This window comes from Pterocles gutturalis, unplaced genomic scaffold (assembly GCF_000699245.1).
Source record: "Pterocles gutturalis isolate BGI_N339 unplaced genomic scaffold, ASM69924v1 scaffold36486, whole genome shotgun sequence".
Classification (NCBI taxonomy): Eukaryota; Metazoa; Chordata; class Aves; order Pterocliformes; family Pteroclidae; genus Pterocles; species Pterocles gutturalis.
Window position 1 is genome coordinate 2,967 of NW_010104208.1, and position 12,493 is coordinate 15,459.

Sequence of the window (12,493 nt, forward strand, 5' to 3'; positions counted from 1 at the left end):
TGAAGCTGTGATCCCTTCTCTCTGAAGGGGTGGTCTCTGGGTTGGGAAATGAGCTTTTCATTTTGAGAACGATCTAAATCTTCCTGGGGAAGCCGGCCGACCTGCTAGACTGGGTTTTAGCAGCTGCCCTCCTTTGAAGTGCGGGTGCTCGGCTTGCTGTGGGGCTCAGCGGGACGATCCCGTCCTTGCTGCTCTCGGATGATTTTAGCCTTGAACCAGTTGTTCCTCCTGCCTCTGGATGAAGACAAAAACAAAGAATCTGCTAGAATATGAGGAGTGGAGGCTGAATGAAGGTGGGATCATCTTGGGTTTAGGCTTGAAGTCTGGTTTATGTGGGGTGAAAGCTGGCTGGGGAGGGAGAGGGGCTGGAGAGATTGGGCTCAAGGTCTTGTGCCCTGCTCTGGGTGGTGGCATCTTCCCCTGGATGCTGCTGACCCTCAGCCGCTTGGCATGAAGGTTTGGATGGTTCTGGTGGACCTCGTGGTGCTGCATAACTGTACTGGTCCAGCTTGCAGCATTTTAAAGCATTGACTTCAAAAATTACACTTCATTGTGCTTCTGAAGGTCTGTGAAAGCTGACTCGCCCAGCTGAAATTCCATGTGAGTCTGTCTCCTGGCAGGGTGTGTTTTTAGTCTTTTCTTCTTGGAGACCCTCCGCCTTGTCTAGGACAGAGCGAGGTGTCAGGAGGGACTGCAGGACTCTGGAAAAATATTTTGGTGGTGTCCTACAGCGTGGAGCTTTGCTCCAAGGTTTGGGATGCTGTTGCGGTGGGTGGGATTGTCCTGTGTGTTCAATAGCTGTGTGGCTGCAGAGGAAACGCAGGCGTGTCCCGGAGACAACACATGTCCCCAAAATAGGGACACTGTAAGCTTGAGAGGCCGCTTGAGACCCGGCGCTCGACTCGGTTGAACGCTTGGGATTTTTGTGGCCAAGGGCAGCGACCTGCGGTGGGGAGGCTGCTGGGAGGGGCGGCCCTGCTTCCCTCCTCCCCAGCTCCTGCCTCTTTCTTGGCACCGGCTCCAGGGTTTGTCTCCTGCCTTCCCAGCTTCCTGCGCTGCTGTGGTGGGAGCAGGACGGCCCTTTCCTCTGGCAGGCGGCCACTCGATAATGGAGCTGCTGTCGAGCCGTGGGCTGCCTGGAGAGGAGGGAGGCTGGCACCAGGACAGGAGCAGCTGTGACTGGAGGAGAGCTCCCTGAGATGGGAGGCACTGGGGAGGACAAAGCTCTGCTTCAGGGTCACAGCGCTGTCCTGACTGTAGGAAGGACCGTCCAGCTGGCTGTGACCTGTGCCACTGGATGCTCTGTGCTCATTCCTCCAGCTCACAGCAGCTGCTGGGGGTGTGTTTGGTTTCTATTTGCTTTCACCTGCAAGGATGTGCAGAAATACCTGCAAGTGGCCTGGTGCTGGTGGGTGAGAGGGGTCACTTATTTGGGGTTAAGACTTCACAGCTGTGGAAGCTGGTGGTCCCACATTGGACCTTCAGCCTCCGATAACCTTCACTGTGCACCAAACTGCTGCTGGGGCTGCCATGGGAAAGGATGGATCCCGCAGCAGTGCTTAATGGAACACAGATCTCTTTTTTTTCTAGGCTTGCATGCCTGTGTTGGAATAGTTTTGTGGGTTTTGCTGGGTACAAAACAGCTCTGCTGTGTAACTGGGTAAATACTGGCTTTGCTGTTTGGTCAGAGAATGCAGACAAAGCTCAAGCTTCCTAAAGCTGTGGTGCTAGCACAAGATGACAGCTGAAGTCATGATAGGAGCTTTCAAAAATGCAACTCGGACTCTGTGAAACTTTCCACGACAGAAGCCATGACCCACCACGAGTCTGGTTCCAGCCCCAGATAAAAGCACGAGGTATCCCCGGCCCTGCAGCCCCGCTCCGTTGTGTTTTGTGGAGCAGCACTGAAGCCTCTGTCTCTTTTGCATGTGCAACATCCAGAAAGGAGATCACAGTTTCTATTTCAGAGGTGCAGCCTGTTTCTGTGCTGGTGAAAGCCTGGAGCCATGCGGGAGTAGCGCTCTGGGACGAGATGGTGCCTTTCAGTCCAGAGACCTCCTTGAACGTGAGCAGTTTCCATATTTCCAGCACAGGGACCTTGCAGGCTGGATGAGCTGGCAGACACGAAGCTCTGCTGTATGGTATGTATTTCGGTTTGAGGCTCATCTCCATGGACCCCTGGCAGGCTGTGGAGCTAGAATGGTTTGGGTGGGAAGGGACCTTAAAGCCCACCCAGTGCCACCCCCTGCCATGGGCAGGGACACCTCCCACCAGCCCAGGTTGCCCAAAGCCTCATCCAGCCTGGCCTTGAACCCCTCCAGGGATGGGGCATCCACAGCTTCTCTGGGCACCCTGGGCCACTGCCCAGGAAAACATTTCTTACCAATATCTTATCTCAATCTCCCCTCTTTCAGCTTCAAACTGTTCCCCCTCATCCTGTCCATCCCCCTGATCCAGAGCCCCCCATCTCTCCTGTAGCCCCCTTTCAGCACTGGAAGGTGCTGGAAGGTCTCACCAGAGCCTTCTCTTCTTCAGGCTGCACACCCCCAACTCTCTCAGCCTGTCCTTGTAGGATGTTGCCTGGTTTTCACAGCACGGAGCCATGCAGTGTCCCCATGTCCGGAGCAGTACCTCCAGCAGGAGTTTCTGACGGGGAGGAAGTCTCCAGCGAGCAGCTTGGCACTGGTGGCCATTAGGAGTGAGGTGATGACAGGCTGATGGCATAGCGAAGATGTGCTGTGGACACGGTCTGTGCAGCTTGGCAGATCCGCTCGTGAGTCTGGCAGAGCTTTGGAACTGCTCAGCAGGGTGAGCCAGGAATGGGATGTAAACCAGGAGACTTGGGATGAAGGAGCTTGAGGGCACTCGGTCAGCCTGGCTGCAGAGCTTGTGTACGCATTTCTGATGGGAGATGAGAGGGTGGGAGTCAGACACTTTGCTTTATACAGTTTGTTTCTCCAGGCTGAAGCATACAGCACAGGGCTGCCCTTCCCTTCTCTCCAGGAATTTTGAGACTCGGTGACGATGGGACCAGCCCAGACATGTGAAGGATGAAGGACTTTGCAGGGAGCCTGGTGGATGGATTTTTAACTTGTTTTACATTCTTAATCACAAACTACAGCCTTAATCTTTATTTTGATGCCCTGCTTTTGGGTCACTGAGATTTCCCCCAAGGCAAGGCAGGATAACCAAAATTCACTGTGTCAGCTCTGTCGGTATTTCCAAGGGAAGATGAGCTGCTGTAAAATCCCTGCAGCAGCACTGGCCATCCTGGTGTCACTATGTTATGGTGCCTTAATGACAGGTAAAAGCAGAAGCAGGGGAGGAAATAAATGGGATTAATTACGCTCTGTAGTGTAAGGAGAGTTTGTGTGATTTCCTTATTGCAGCTCTTGGTTCTGGGTGGCTGAACTGGGCAAAATGGGAGGTCTGGATCTGACCTATAGCAGGCTGGAGGCAGCTGTGGTCTCAGGTGGGTCAGCCTGTGTATTTAGAGGGCAGAGAGCACTGTAAAGAATAAAAAAGGAAATCTGAAATAAATGAACTTGGGCAGGAAAGCAGTGTGAGGATTTATGGAAAGCGATGGGACTGCCAAGCTAATTGCTGAAGCCAGAGAATGCCAAGCACAAAGGTCAGAGCCCGGCTGACCCGCCTGCGGGCTGTGTGTAACGAGAGCTCGTACTTCCCCCTCTGAATTCCTCTGGGCAGGAATACCGATGGTTACAGGATTCCTAAATTGCTGGTTTCTCAAAGTCTTGGCAAAACTTTAAGTAAATAAATATTCTCAAGCAGTTGGCTCCTCACAGAGGAAATGTCAGGAGCTGTGGATGCAGTTGCAGGGTTTTTGGCTCTGCTCTGGCTGCGACTGAGCCCGCTGAAGGCTCTTGCTCTGGCTTCTCGCTTCCCCCTCCCATCCGACAGCCTGCATGGGTCCTTACAGAGCCTGTCAATCTCTTTTATTTTTTTATTTTTTAGCATAAAAAACCTCCTAGTTTTGCTCTGAATATCTGGTAAGCCCAGATTGTGAAAAGAAAGATTAGAGATTAGATACGTGTCTGCAAATTTAGTTTGACTTGCATAACATTTGGCTCTGCTTTATCCTGTTTTACTGGCTTTGATACCGTTCAGAAGAGAGTTAAAAGCAATTTTTTTCATAAAGTCCTTCAAATTCTTGGTTTAGTCTTGCCTGAATAGTGCAGGTCTACAGATTCAGTCACCAGCCTTTTCAAAGGCTTCTCTTTATCTCCCAAAGCACCTTTTTGTGTTTACCTAACCATAAGCGTAATGCCAAAGCCTGATCCAGTAAAAGTTTGAGCAACCTCTTCTTAACCAGAGCAAATACACAAAGCTCTAAAAACCAACATAGCAAGTGGCCTTTGTGCTGCTGGATGTGGACAGCGGGCTAAGGGAGCGCTGGGGCTTCCCCGCTTTTGTTTTGTAAGCTGCTTGTTAGGTTAGTGAAATAATTTATTAAAAAGAGGAAATGGCTGACTTTCCTGGTTTAATTTGAGGTGTGAAGCCTCTTTTGGGAGCAGTTTGGGTGAGAAATGCTGGCCTGGGTTGCCCAGAGAAGCTGTGGATGCCCCATCCCTGGAGGGGTTCAAGGCCAGGCTGGATGAGGCTTTGGGCAACCTGGGCTAGTGGGAGGTGTCCCTGCCCATGGCAGGGGGTGGCACTGGGTGGGCTTTGAGGTCCCTTCCCACCCAAACCAGTCTGGGATTCTATGAGAGGCAGGAGCGGGGAGACTCTCCGGAGTCTGGCAGAGCTGATGTGAAGCGCTGGTGGTGGTGGGACCCTGTTGTCCTAAAGCGGGACTCTTAGATCACGCCTGTTGCTGCTGCTTCAGGAGGAGTGGGGCTTTCAGGACCTCACAGATGATCCAGTCCATCCCTGTTTGCACTGGAGGGTAATTGCTGAACTGTGTTCATCTGATGTTGCTGGTGGGGACGGAAGAGACCCCAGCTGCTGCAGCAGGTCTGGGGCTTTGCTTCCCAAATACGCTTCCCCCAATATCTCCTTAGAAGTTTTTTCCAGCTGCTGATTACTCATGTTGCTCCTGGGTGGGAGCCTCCACATCCTCCTCTTCCAGGAATGGAAAGCTGAGGCCTCGTTAGCGCTGCACTAGAGGGACTAATTAGGAATCAGGGTGTCTGCATAGCTCAGGGCTGCCTGCACAGACCAGGAAGGGCTTTAGGGCAACATTGGTTTGTCTGCAGCCTGGAGGGAGGCTTGTCTTCTGCTGAGGCATCGTGAGGACCTGCTGCAGCAGTGGTGATCTGGGGACACGTGCCTGGAAGGAGATGTCTGGGGGTGAGGGACACCAGCACGTAGGACACGCCAGGCAGAGGCTGCTGGTGGAGGTCATGAGCTGAGCACAGCTCAGCAGATGTGGTTTGTGCTCCTCTGCAAAATCCCACTCTGGCCAGACTCCTTTATTTTAAGTACCCGTGTGCGCCGGGAGGTGTGTAGCCTCCAGCCGCATCGGCTGGGCTGCGCAGGAGATGAAAGCCGTGGGCGGAGGGAGGGCTGCGCCGGGCGTAGGAATCTCTCTGGGAGGAGGATACAAGGCTCTGCTAAAAATAACCAGGGAAAATTCCTTTCCCCTTGCCTTAGAGGAGAATCCTGCCAGGGAGGCCGGAGCCCGGCGTGGCTGGCGAGGCAGTCTGAAATGTGAAAACACGGAGCTGAGCCTGGTTTTGGAAGTGGGTTTTGTGCAATTGTTGCCTTGAGTCTGGAGCTGCTGCGTTGTTTGGGTTTTGTTTTTTAAGACTGACTTGGGTGCCAGCTCACTCTTTTTAGGAAAGTTGTGTTTCTACATTATTTATATCTAATAACATGTTTGAAGGAGCAGCTTTGAAATCAAAGTGTTTCTGGCTGAAATAGGAATTTTTTTTAATTTGTTTTGCTCTGATGCCACTGGTGAGTGTCAGCTCTGCATCAGCAGGGCAGGGTGGTGGGATCCCCTCCAGAGGCTTCCAACAAGCTGGTCAAAATTATCTCAGAGAAATCCATGTGCTGGCTGGGTCGGAGGAAAGCTGTCGGGGTTAGAAGGGGGGGTGGGTGACTGACATGGCACAAATGGAGATGGAAAACCACCAGGAGGGACAGCGACCTCAACCAAATCCCCTCCTTCATGCCTTGGGGAGCACAAAGCATTTTCACCTGGCTCTAAAACACAAGAGCCATGCATTATCTGTTCTGTGGGCGAGGCTGCGGGAGGTCATAGCCTCCTTGTCGAGGGAGTTGAGCTTTATCCCTCTTCTTCTGACCCCTGGCACATCGGGTTGTGCTCTCAGATGTTCAGCTCCTCAAAGAGAGGAGGGGACATCGGCACAACTGCCCTTTGGGATGGTCAATGTGGAGAAGATCTTGCACCGGAGAACCCAGGTGAAGCTGAGATGCCATCCCACGCTGAGCCGAGCATTGCCAAAGTTGTCCAGGAAGATTTTTCAGCCAGCCGTGGGAAGAGCTGTGGGCCCCCAGGTGATCCTTTGCATCCTCCTTGCTGAGATGTTCCCAGGGCTTCGGTGTCTGGTTTGGGCACAGGCAGGTCCTTGCCCTGAGGGCCGAAGTCTGCCACCGCAGCGGGGACTTTGCTGCCTGGATGATGCTCCAAGGACAGAGCATTCTCTGCTCACCTGGGAAATCACCTGAGAACTCTTCTGTACGCTGTTTCTCATTCCATGTAAGCTGTGGCAAAGCACCTGACTGAAGGAGATGAATTTAGGAATGTTCTGGCCAGCCTGCTGCTGATGGGATGGGCTTTGAAGGTCCCTTCCTCCACCAACCTCATCCTGGCCGGTGTTGGCAGAGGTTTGTGCTGTGGGATGGAGCCGAGGATGCTTTGCAGTGCCCAAGCTCCATGTTTGGGTGCAGATGTTGCAGATCTGGCTTCAGCATCTTCCCAGTGCCAAGGGGGAAGGGTCTGTGGCTGTGACCGTGGTTTTGCAGAGGGACAGGAGGTAGTGGAGGGTGACATCCAGCCCTGCAATGCTGCCTCCCAGCCTTGGCAGCCTGCCTGTGGCTTTGGGCTTGATTAATTTTTGAGTCCACGCTTGGCGTCATTATCCAGAGCCCCTCTTAAATCCTCGCTGTGGCATTTTCACTAAAGCTGATAAAAAGCTGAAGCTGTTCTTAGCTCTTGGATTTGAAAAGGAATCTCTTGAATAATGGTTTGATTTAACATTTTAGCATCTCTGTGGGGAGGAGAGCAGCTGGCCACACCGAAGCAGCTCTGCTGCAGCGACATCGCGGTGCCAAGATCGGCACTGAACCCAGAGCTGGAGTTTCTCAAACCAAATACCGACATACCCTCAACTTGCTGCGCCTCCCATGCAAATAAGTCCCCCAACACCAATTTACCACTTCACCAAATGCTTCCAATTGATGAAAACTGGAGGAAAGTGGAATAAAAGGGCTTTGGGAAGATGTTGCCACCCGTGTGCTGCAGCATTGATGCTCTGAACCCACCAGTGGGATGAGGAGCAAGCAGCAAGGGGCATGTAATGGGAACACGTACTGGGGTGGCTTCCAGTCCAGGTCCCGTGTGGAGCTTTGAGGGGGTTCCCAAGCCGGCTCCGTGGCTCCTAGGGAGTTCTGGAGCTCTCGGTGTTTTTCCTTGCAGCGGTGGGGTCTGAATTTGGAGGTCGTGGGGCAGTGGGGACCATCCCACTTCCTGGAGGCTGTTTTCCTGCCAAGCATGGCAACACCAGACTGTTCCTTAATGAAACCACCTCAGAAAATTAAATGTGGAGAGGGTCCTGCTCCTTCAGCAGCACTGAGACACAGCCTAGAACCCTGCTCAGAAACCCAAGTTGTGTCCTTTTGCCTTGGGCTGGTCCAGCACTGGGCTCCCAGTACAAGCGATGGGGATGTACTGGAGTGAATCCAGCAACCAGTGAAGGGTCTGGAGGAAAGGCTGAGCGTGCTGGGACTGCTTAGCCTGGAGAAGTTTCCAGGACATCTTATGGATGTATGTAAGTGTCTCAGGGCAGGAGTGAAGGAAAGAAGGATCAAGACTTCCCAGTGCTGCCCAGTGTCAGGACAAGAGGCTACTGGCACAAACCGGAATGCAGGACTTGTATTGAAGCATAATAAATGCACAAACTTCTGCTCAGCATCAGGGTGTACCCATGGCACTCTGCAACTCAGTGTTTGGAGCTTGTTTGTGTTGTGGAGGTGTGAAGGAACGACAGCAGTGAAGGCTGGTGTAAATTGGGCTGTTTTCTGCTTTCTGGCTGAGTTTTCCCCGGCATCACCTGCTGGAGGCTGGTTGGAGCTTATTTCTTAACAGTCCAGTGTTCTCTAATGTGTTTTTTTTCTTGCTTGGTTTCACACTTTATTATTACAGGTACCTCCTGTGACTTTTTGCCCTTCCCTGCATGCCACCATGGTCCTTTTCTTCATCCCCTTGTCTCTTCTGCCGGCTGTAAGCTGCCTGAAGCCCCTTTGGCCTGGGTTAATGATTTCACCTGCTGCCGTACCACGTGCTCCCTTTGTGCTGATATTTCCTCTGCATCCTCTGTGCACTTGAGCTTGGCTTTCTCATCCTCCCAGAGACGTAGGCTGGTCCTGGGGCACTGCTGGCAGCTCTCTAGGAAAGCGCTCGGGCTTTACCCTCAGCGAGCATCCCCTGCAGCCCTTTAGGAGCAGGGTAGCGGGGTTTGGGGTGTCCCTGGGGCTGGCCAGCAGTGGCACTGGGTGGCCCTTTGGAGCTTGGGTTCCCTTAATCTCCATCCAGATGTGTTGGGGGAGAATTAGCCTTCTAAATTTGCCTTTGAGATAATCCCCTGGAAGGGATTAAGAAGCTGTTTCTGCTGCCAACACGAGGGCTGCTCCCTCTTTGTGTTCAACTCCAAGGGTTGAAGGGAGTGGAAGGGGCTGTCCCCCATCTCAGGGATTTTTTTGGGTGGATACAAACACATGAAAGCAGCCCAAGAAGTTTTCCAAAAACTCCCTATGCTCCACCTAGGGAAATGAAGCTCTAGCTGAAGTCTAAATCCTCCTTTTTTTTTTTCCAGAAAGGGCTTTCTTGGGATTTCCAAAGCCCTGTGGGAGCTGGGGCTGGCTGGCCAGGGGGTCTGTGGGATGGGTGAGCAAACCCCAAGGGCTTGGGTGCTGCTGGTGACCCAGACACCCTGATTTTTTTCCTGGAAGATGCCCCTCCTCCCTCATCATGCCTATACTGGGACTGGGGACTGCTGTGCTTGCCCCAAGAGCCCCGCTCTTGCCTCTGGAGACTGGGGGCTGCTTTCTTGGGGCACCAAATAAAGTGGTTTTTTTTTAGAGTCTGTGTGTTATGAGATGTGGGAGGAGTGTGGAGATGCTTTACTGGGGTTTGAGTGAGGCTGCACCCTCCTTGGGGTTAACTCTTCAGCTCCTGGCTGTGTCCTGTCCAGCCCTGTGGGGTTTTTCTGGAAGGTTTGTCCTACTTCTGTTGCATTTGCAGCCCCTGGAGCAGCAGCAGGCAGCTTGGCCAAGGGAACCTCTTCTGCCTGGGCCACCACATCCGAGGAAGGGCTGGCCAGGAGCGTCCCTGGAGCCTGGTGGCAGCTGGTCCCTGGTACCCACCAGAGCCACGTGTCCTGGCCCCAGTGGGTTTTTGGGGGATGCTGGTGGGGCAGGCTCTGCCTTGGTTCCTCACCTTGGATGAGCCAGGTCTCCTAAAAAAATCCAACCAAAGCCCCTCTGCTGTTCATAGAGCCCCTTCCCCAGCCAGTCTGAGCTTGTGGGCTAAACCCAGCTGTGAGATGCGCGCTCTCTCAATTAGTCAAGTCTTAAATGACCCATTAAATAGATGAAATTACTCGTTCCATCCTGAATTTTGGAGCCACCAGCAGCAGGAGGCCCTGAGGAGTGACTGTGGTGGCCTGATGTCTGCTGCCATGTCCTGGCTGGCACAAGGTGTTCCTGCAGCCCCTTCCCTGCCTCTCTCCCGACTCTAAGAAGTAAATGCTTTTGAGAAGTGAACCCTGGAGGGTGTGGGGCTGAGCCCCTGGCAGCTGGGGTGGTCTTTTGGACTGAGCCCTGCTCTCCATCCCAGTGGCTTTCGCAGCAGCTGCTCAAGTTGTTTGTTTGCAGGACATGTCCTCAGGGAGCAGAGAGATCCGCAGGGCTGGGCAATCACCTTCAGGGATTGCAATCCTGGGCAAGGAGGGAGGAAAAAAAAAAACCCCAAACTTGAATTTTATGGATTTTTAAGGAGACATGAGATCTGTCTCTTCCCTGACTAACTAGGCAGCGTGCCGGAGGGGTTTGCCTGCATCCTGAGATGGGAACCTGCTCGGTGCAACCATCCAGTGGCTGCGGGTGCTTCTCCAACCGACCTCCTTCTTGCCTCTGCTAACAGAACAGATTTCATTGGGGAAATCACTGCCTTTGCCTTTTTAATTTGATTCTCCGTCTGTGAAATTACCAACTTGTTTTCATTAATCCTCTGAGCCTGACTCTCGGGCTCACGTTGGAGCCCAGCAAAGCTTGCTTGAATGCTTTGCGCTCTCCCAAAGTCCCTCCTGGGAGGCTTCGGGTCAGGCAGGGAGTTCTTAACCTCATTTCCAAGCTTCTCTTTTCTAACATGAAACTTCTGGACTCCAAATCTGGGCCCTGAAAAAGTTTTTACAGCCCTTAGGCACAAGAGATGTTGGAGAACAAAGTCGCTCTGAAACTCAAGAGGAGAAACCAGGGTTTAAAAACTCCCGTGAGCTGGGGGTATTTCTATCCTGGGTGCAGCCGGGTGTGAGTCTGGGTCCAGGCTGGACCAGCAAAGAATTTTTGGGGCATTTCAAAGAATTTAGGGGTGCAGGAGGTGGGACCGCATGGCTGGGAGCAGGGGAGGGGATCGAGATTTACAAAATGGTCTTTTGTACCTCACCTTGTGCCTGGCCCCGTCGCTGCCAAACCTCGCCGATTCTTAACCAATTGTCGCTGTTGCTGCGTGTAACAGAAGGAAACTGCGGTTCTTGCACTTCCTGGCCGTGACTGAGAGCTCGTGGGTTTTGCCAGCCCTTCGGCACAGGCCACGAGTGTCGGAAGCCCCTGAGACAAGGGCAGCAGCTTCTCTCCCACCCCGGGAGGTGCTTTCGGTGAGGCTCCGCACTGGCACGGTTTGGTTCTGGTCTCCGTAGCGGGGTATTTCCATGGAGAACGAGGTAGGTGGTGGTTTTAGATCGGCTCCCAGAAAAGCAGAAGCTGTTTTTCCGCGTTGCATCACGCCGGGTGACGCCTCTGCCTTGGATTTGGGTTCCCTAAATCCTGCTTCCTGGAGAGCCGGTGGTTCTCCTGCAGGGCTCGGGGGCTTGGGATGGTGGGGAATCCCTCTGCAGCATCCCGAGGGAAAAGTGAGAGTTTCTTTTGGTTTATTCTGTACAGATTGGGCCGGATCCGGCAGCTTTGGTGCAGAGCTGAACCGAGCCGGAGCCACCAGAACCCGGCTGGTGGAGGGGGACGCGTTTTGGGGACTGTTGCGGTACAGCCCTGACCCCAGCAGCAGATTTCAGCATCTTTCTGCTTTTGATTCCTAAAAAATGCTGGCGGAACGAGATCTTTATGCAGCGGCAGCCCAGGTTTGGGGTGGGACACCCTTGTAGTCGGTGTGGCAGAGCCAGGGTCAAGCCCCACGCGCCGGGTTTGGCAAAGTGACCTATTTCTTTCAGGATTTTCTTCTTTCTGGAGCCAGGAACGGTCTCCCGGAGGCAGTGGGGTTGCCCAGCACAGGGCGATGCTCTGTTTCGGCAGCCCAGAGGAAGGGAGGGATGCTGCCCCAAAAATCTGCAGAGCTGGGTGGTGCTGGTCCTGGTCCTGGTCCTACTGCTGTCGAGGCAGAGCTGTTTCACGAGGCCAGCATCGTGTAGCTGTATTTTCTGTCTCTTTTGTCCTATAAACTCTCTCTATTTTTATCTCCCTGGTCCCAGGCATGTTTTTCAGGGCTGGCTTGTCCCCGGTGTCCTTGTGGTGCCTGGCTCGCTCTGGGAGCTACTGTTCAACCAGGACCTTTTCCCTCCCAGTTTCCCATCTTAGTAGAATGATTTCCATTTAATTTGGCCTGGCTTTGATCTCTCTTTGTCCTGTCCTCTCCTGTTTTTTCCCTTTTTCCTCTCTTTTCCATTGGGAAAAGCAAGGAGAGAGGCTGAAGCCGCCTGGTGGGAGCAGATCCCACGCGTGCATCAGCGGCTGTGCGGGGACGGACGCTGCTGGGAGCAGGCGACGTGCCGGTGGCACTCCCCCACCAAACAGAATGTCCTGCGGCAAGGCTCGGGCAGTTTAGATGAAGGATCTGCAGCAGTTCTTCTTCCAAGGAAAGGCTCTGGAGCGGATGGCAGCAAGAAATGAGCTGGATTTGCTGGGGGCTGCTGCTCTTTGAGGTCACAAAGTGCTTCACACTTTTCTGAGTTTCATTACTTTGCCATTTGAGCTGCTAAGCTTGGAATCGGAGAAGTTTACACACGCTGCCGGTCGTTTAGCCGCGGGACAGGCTGGGGCCGAACGGGGGGGGGGA

The 12,493-nt window shown here is 53.3% G+C and overlaps 1 protein-coding gene across 1 annotated transcript in view; it reads left to right on the top strand.

Annotated features, from left to right (window-relative positions):
* The first annotated feature begins 11,135 nt into the window (after nucleotides 1–11,135).
* The window catches only part of CCM2 (cerebral cavernous malformation 2), a 9,226-nt gene continuing 7,868 nt past the window's right edge, over nucleotides 11,136–12,493 (top strand). Inside the window, exon 1 of the mRNA XM_010086991.1 lies at nucleotides 11,136–11,147. Within this exon, the coding sequence (XP_010085293.1) occupies nucleotides 11,136–11,147 (12 nt within the window). The remainder of the gene's footprint in view (nucleotides 11,148–12,493) is intronic.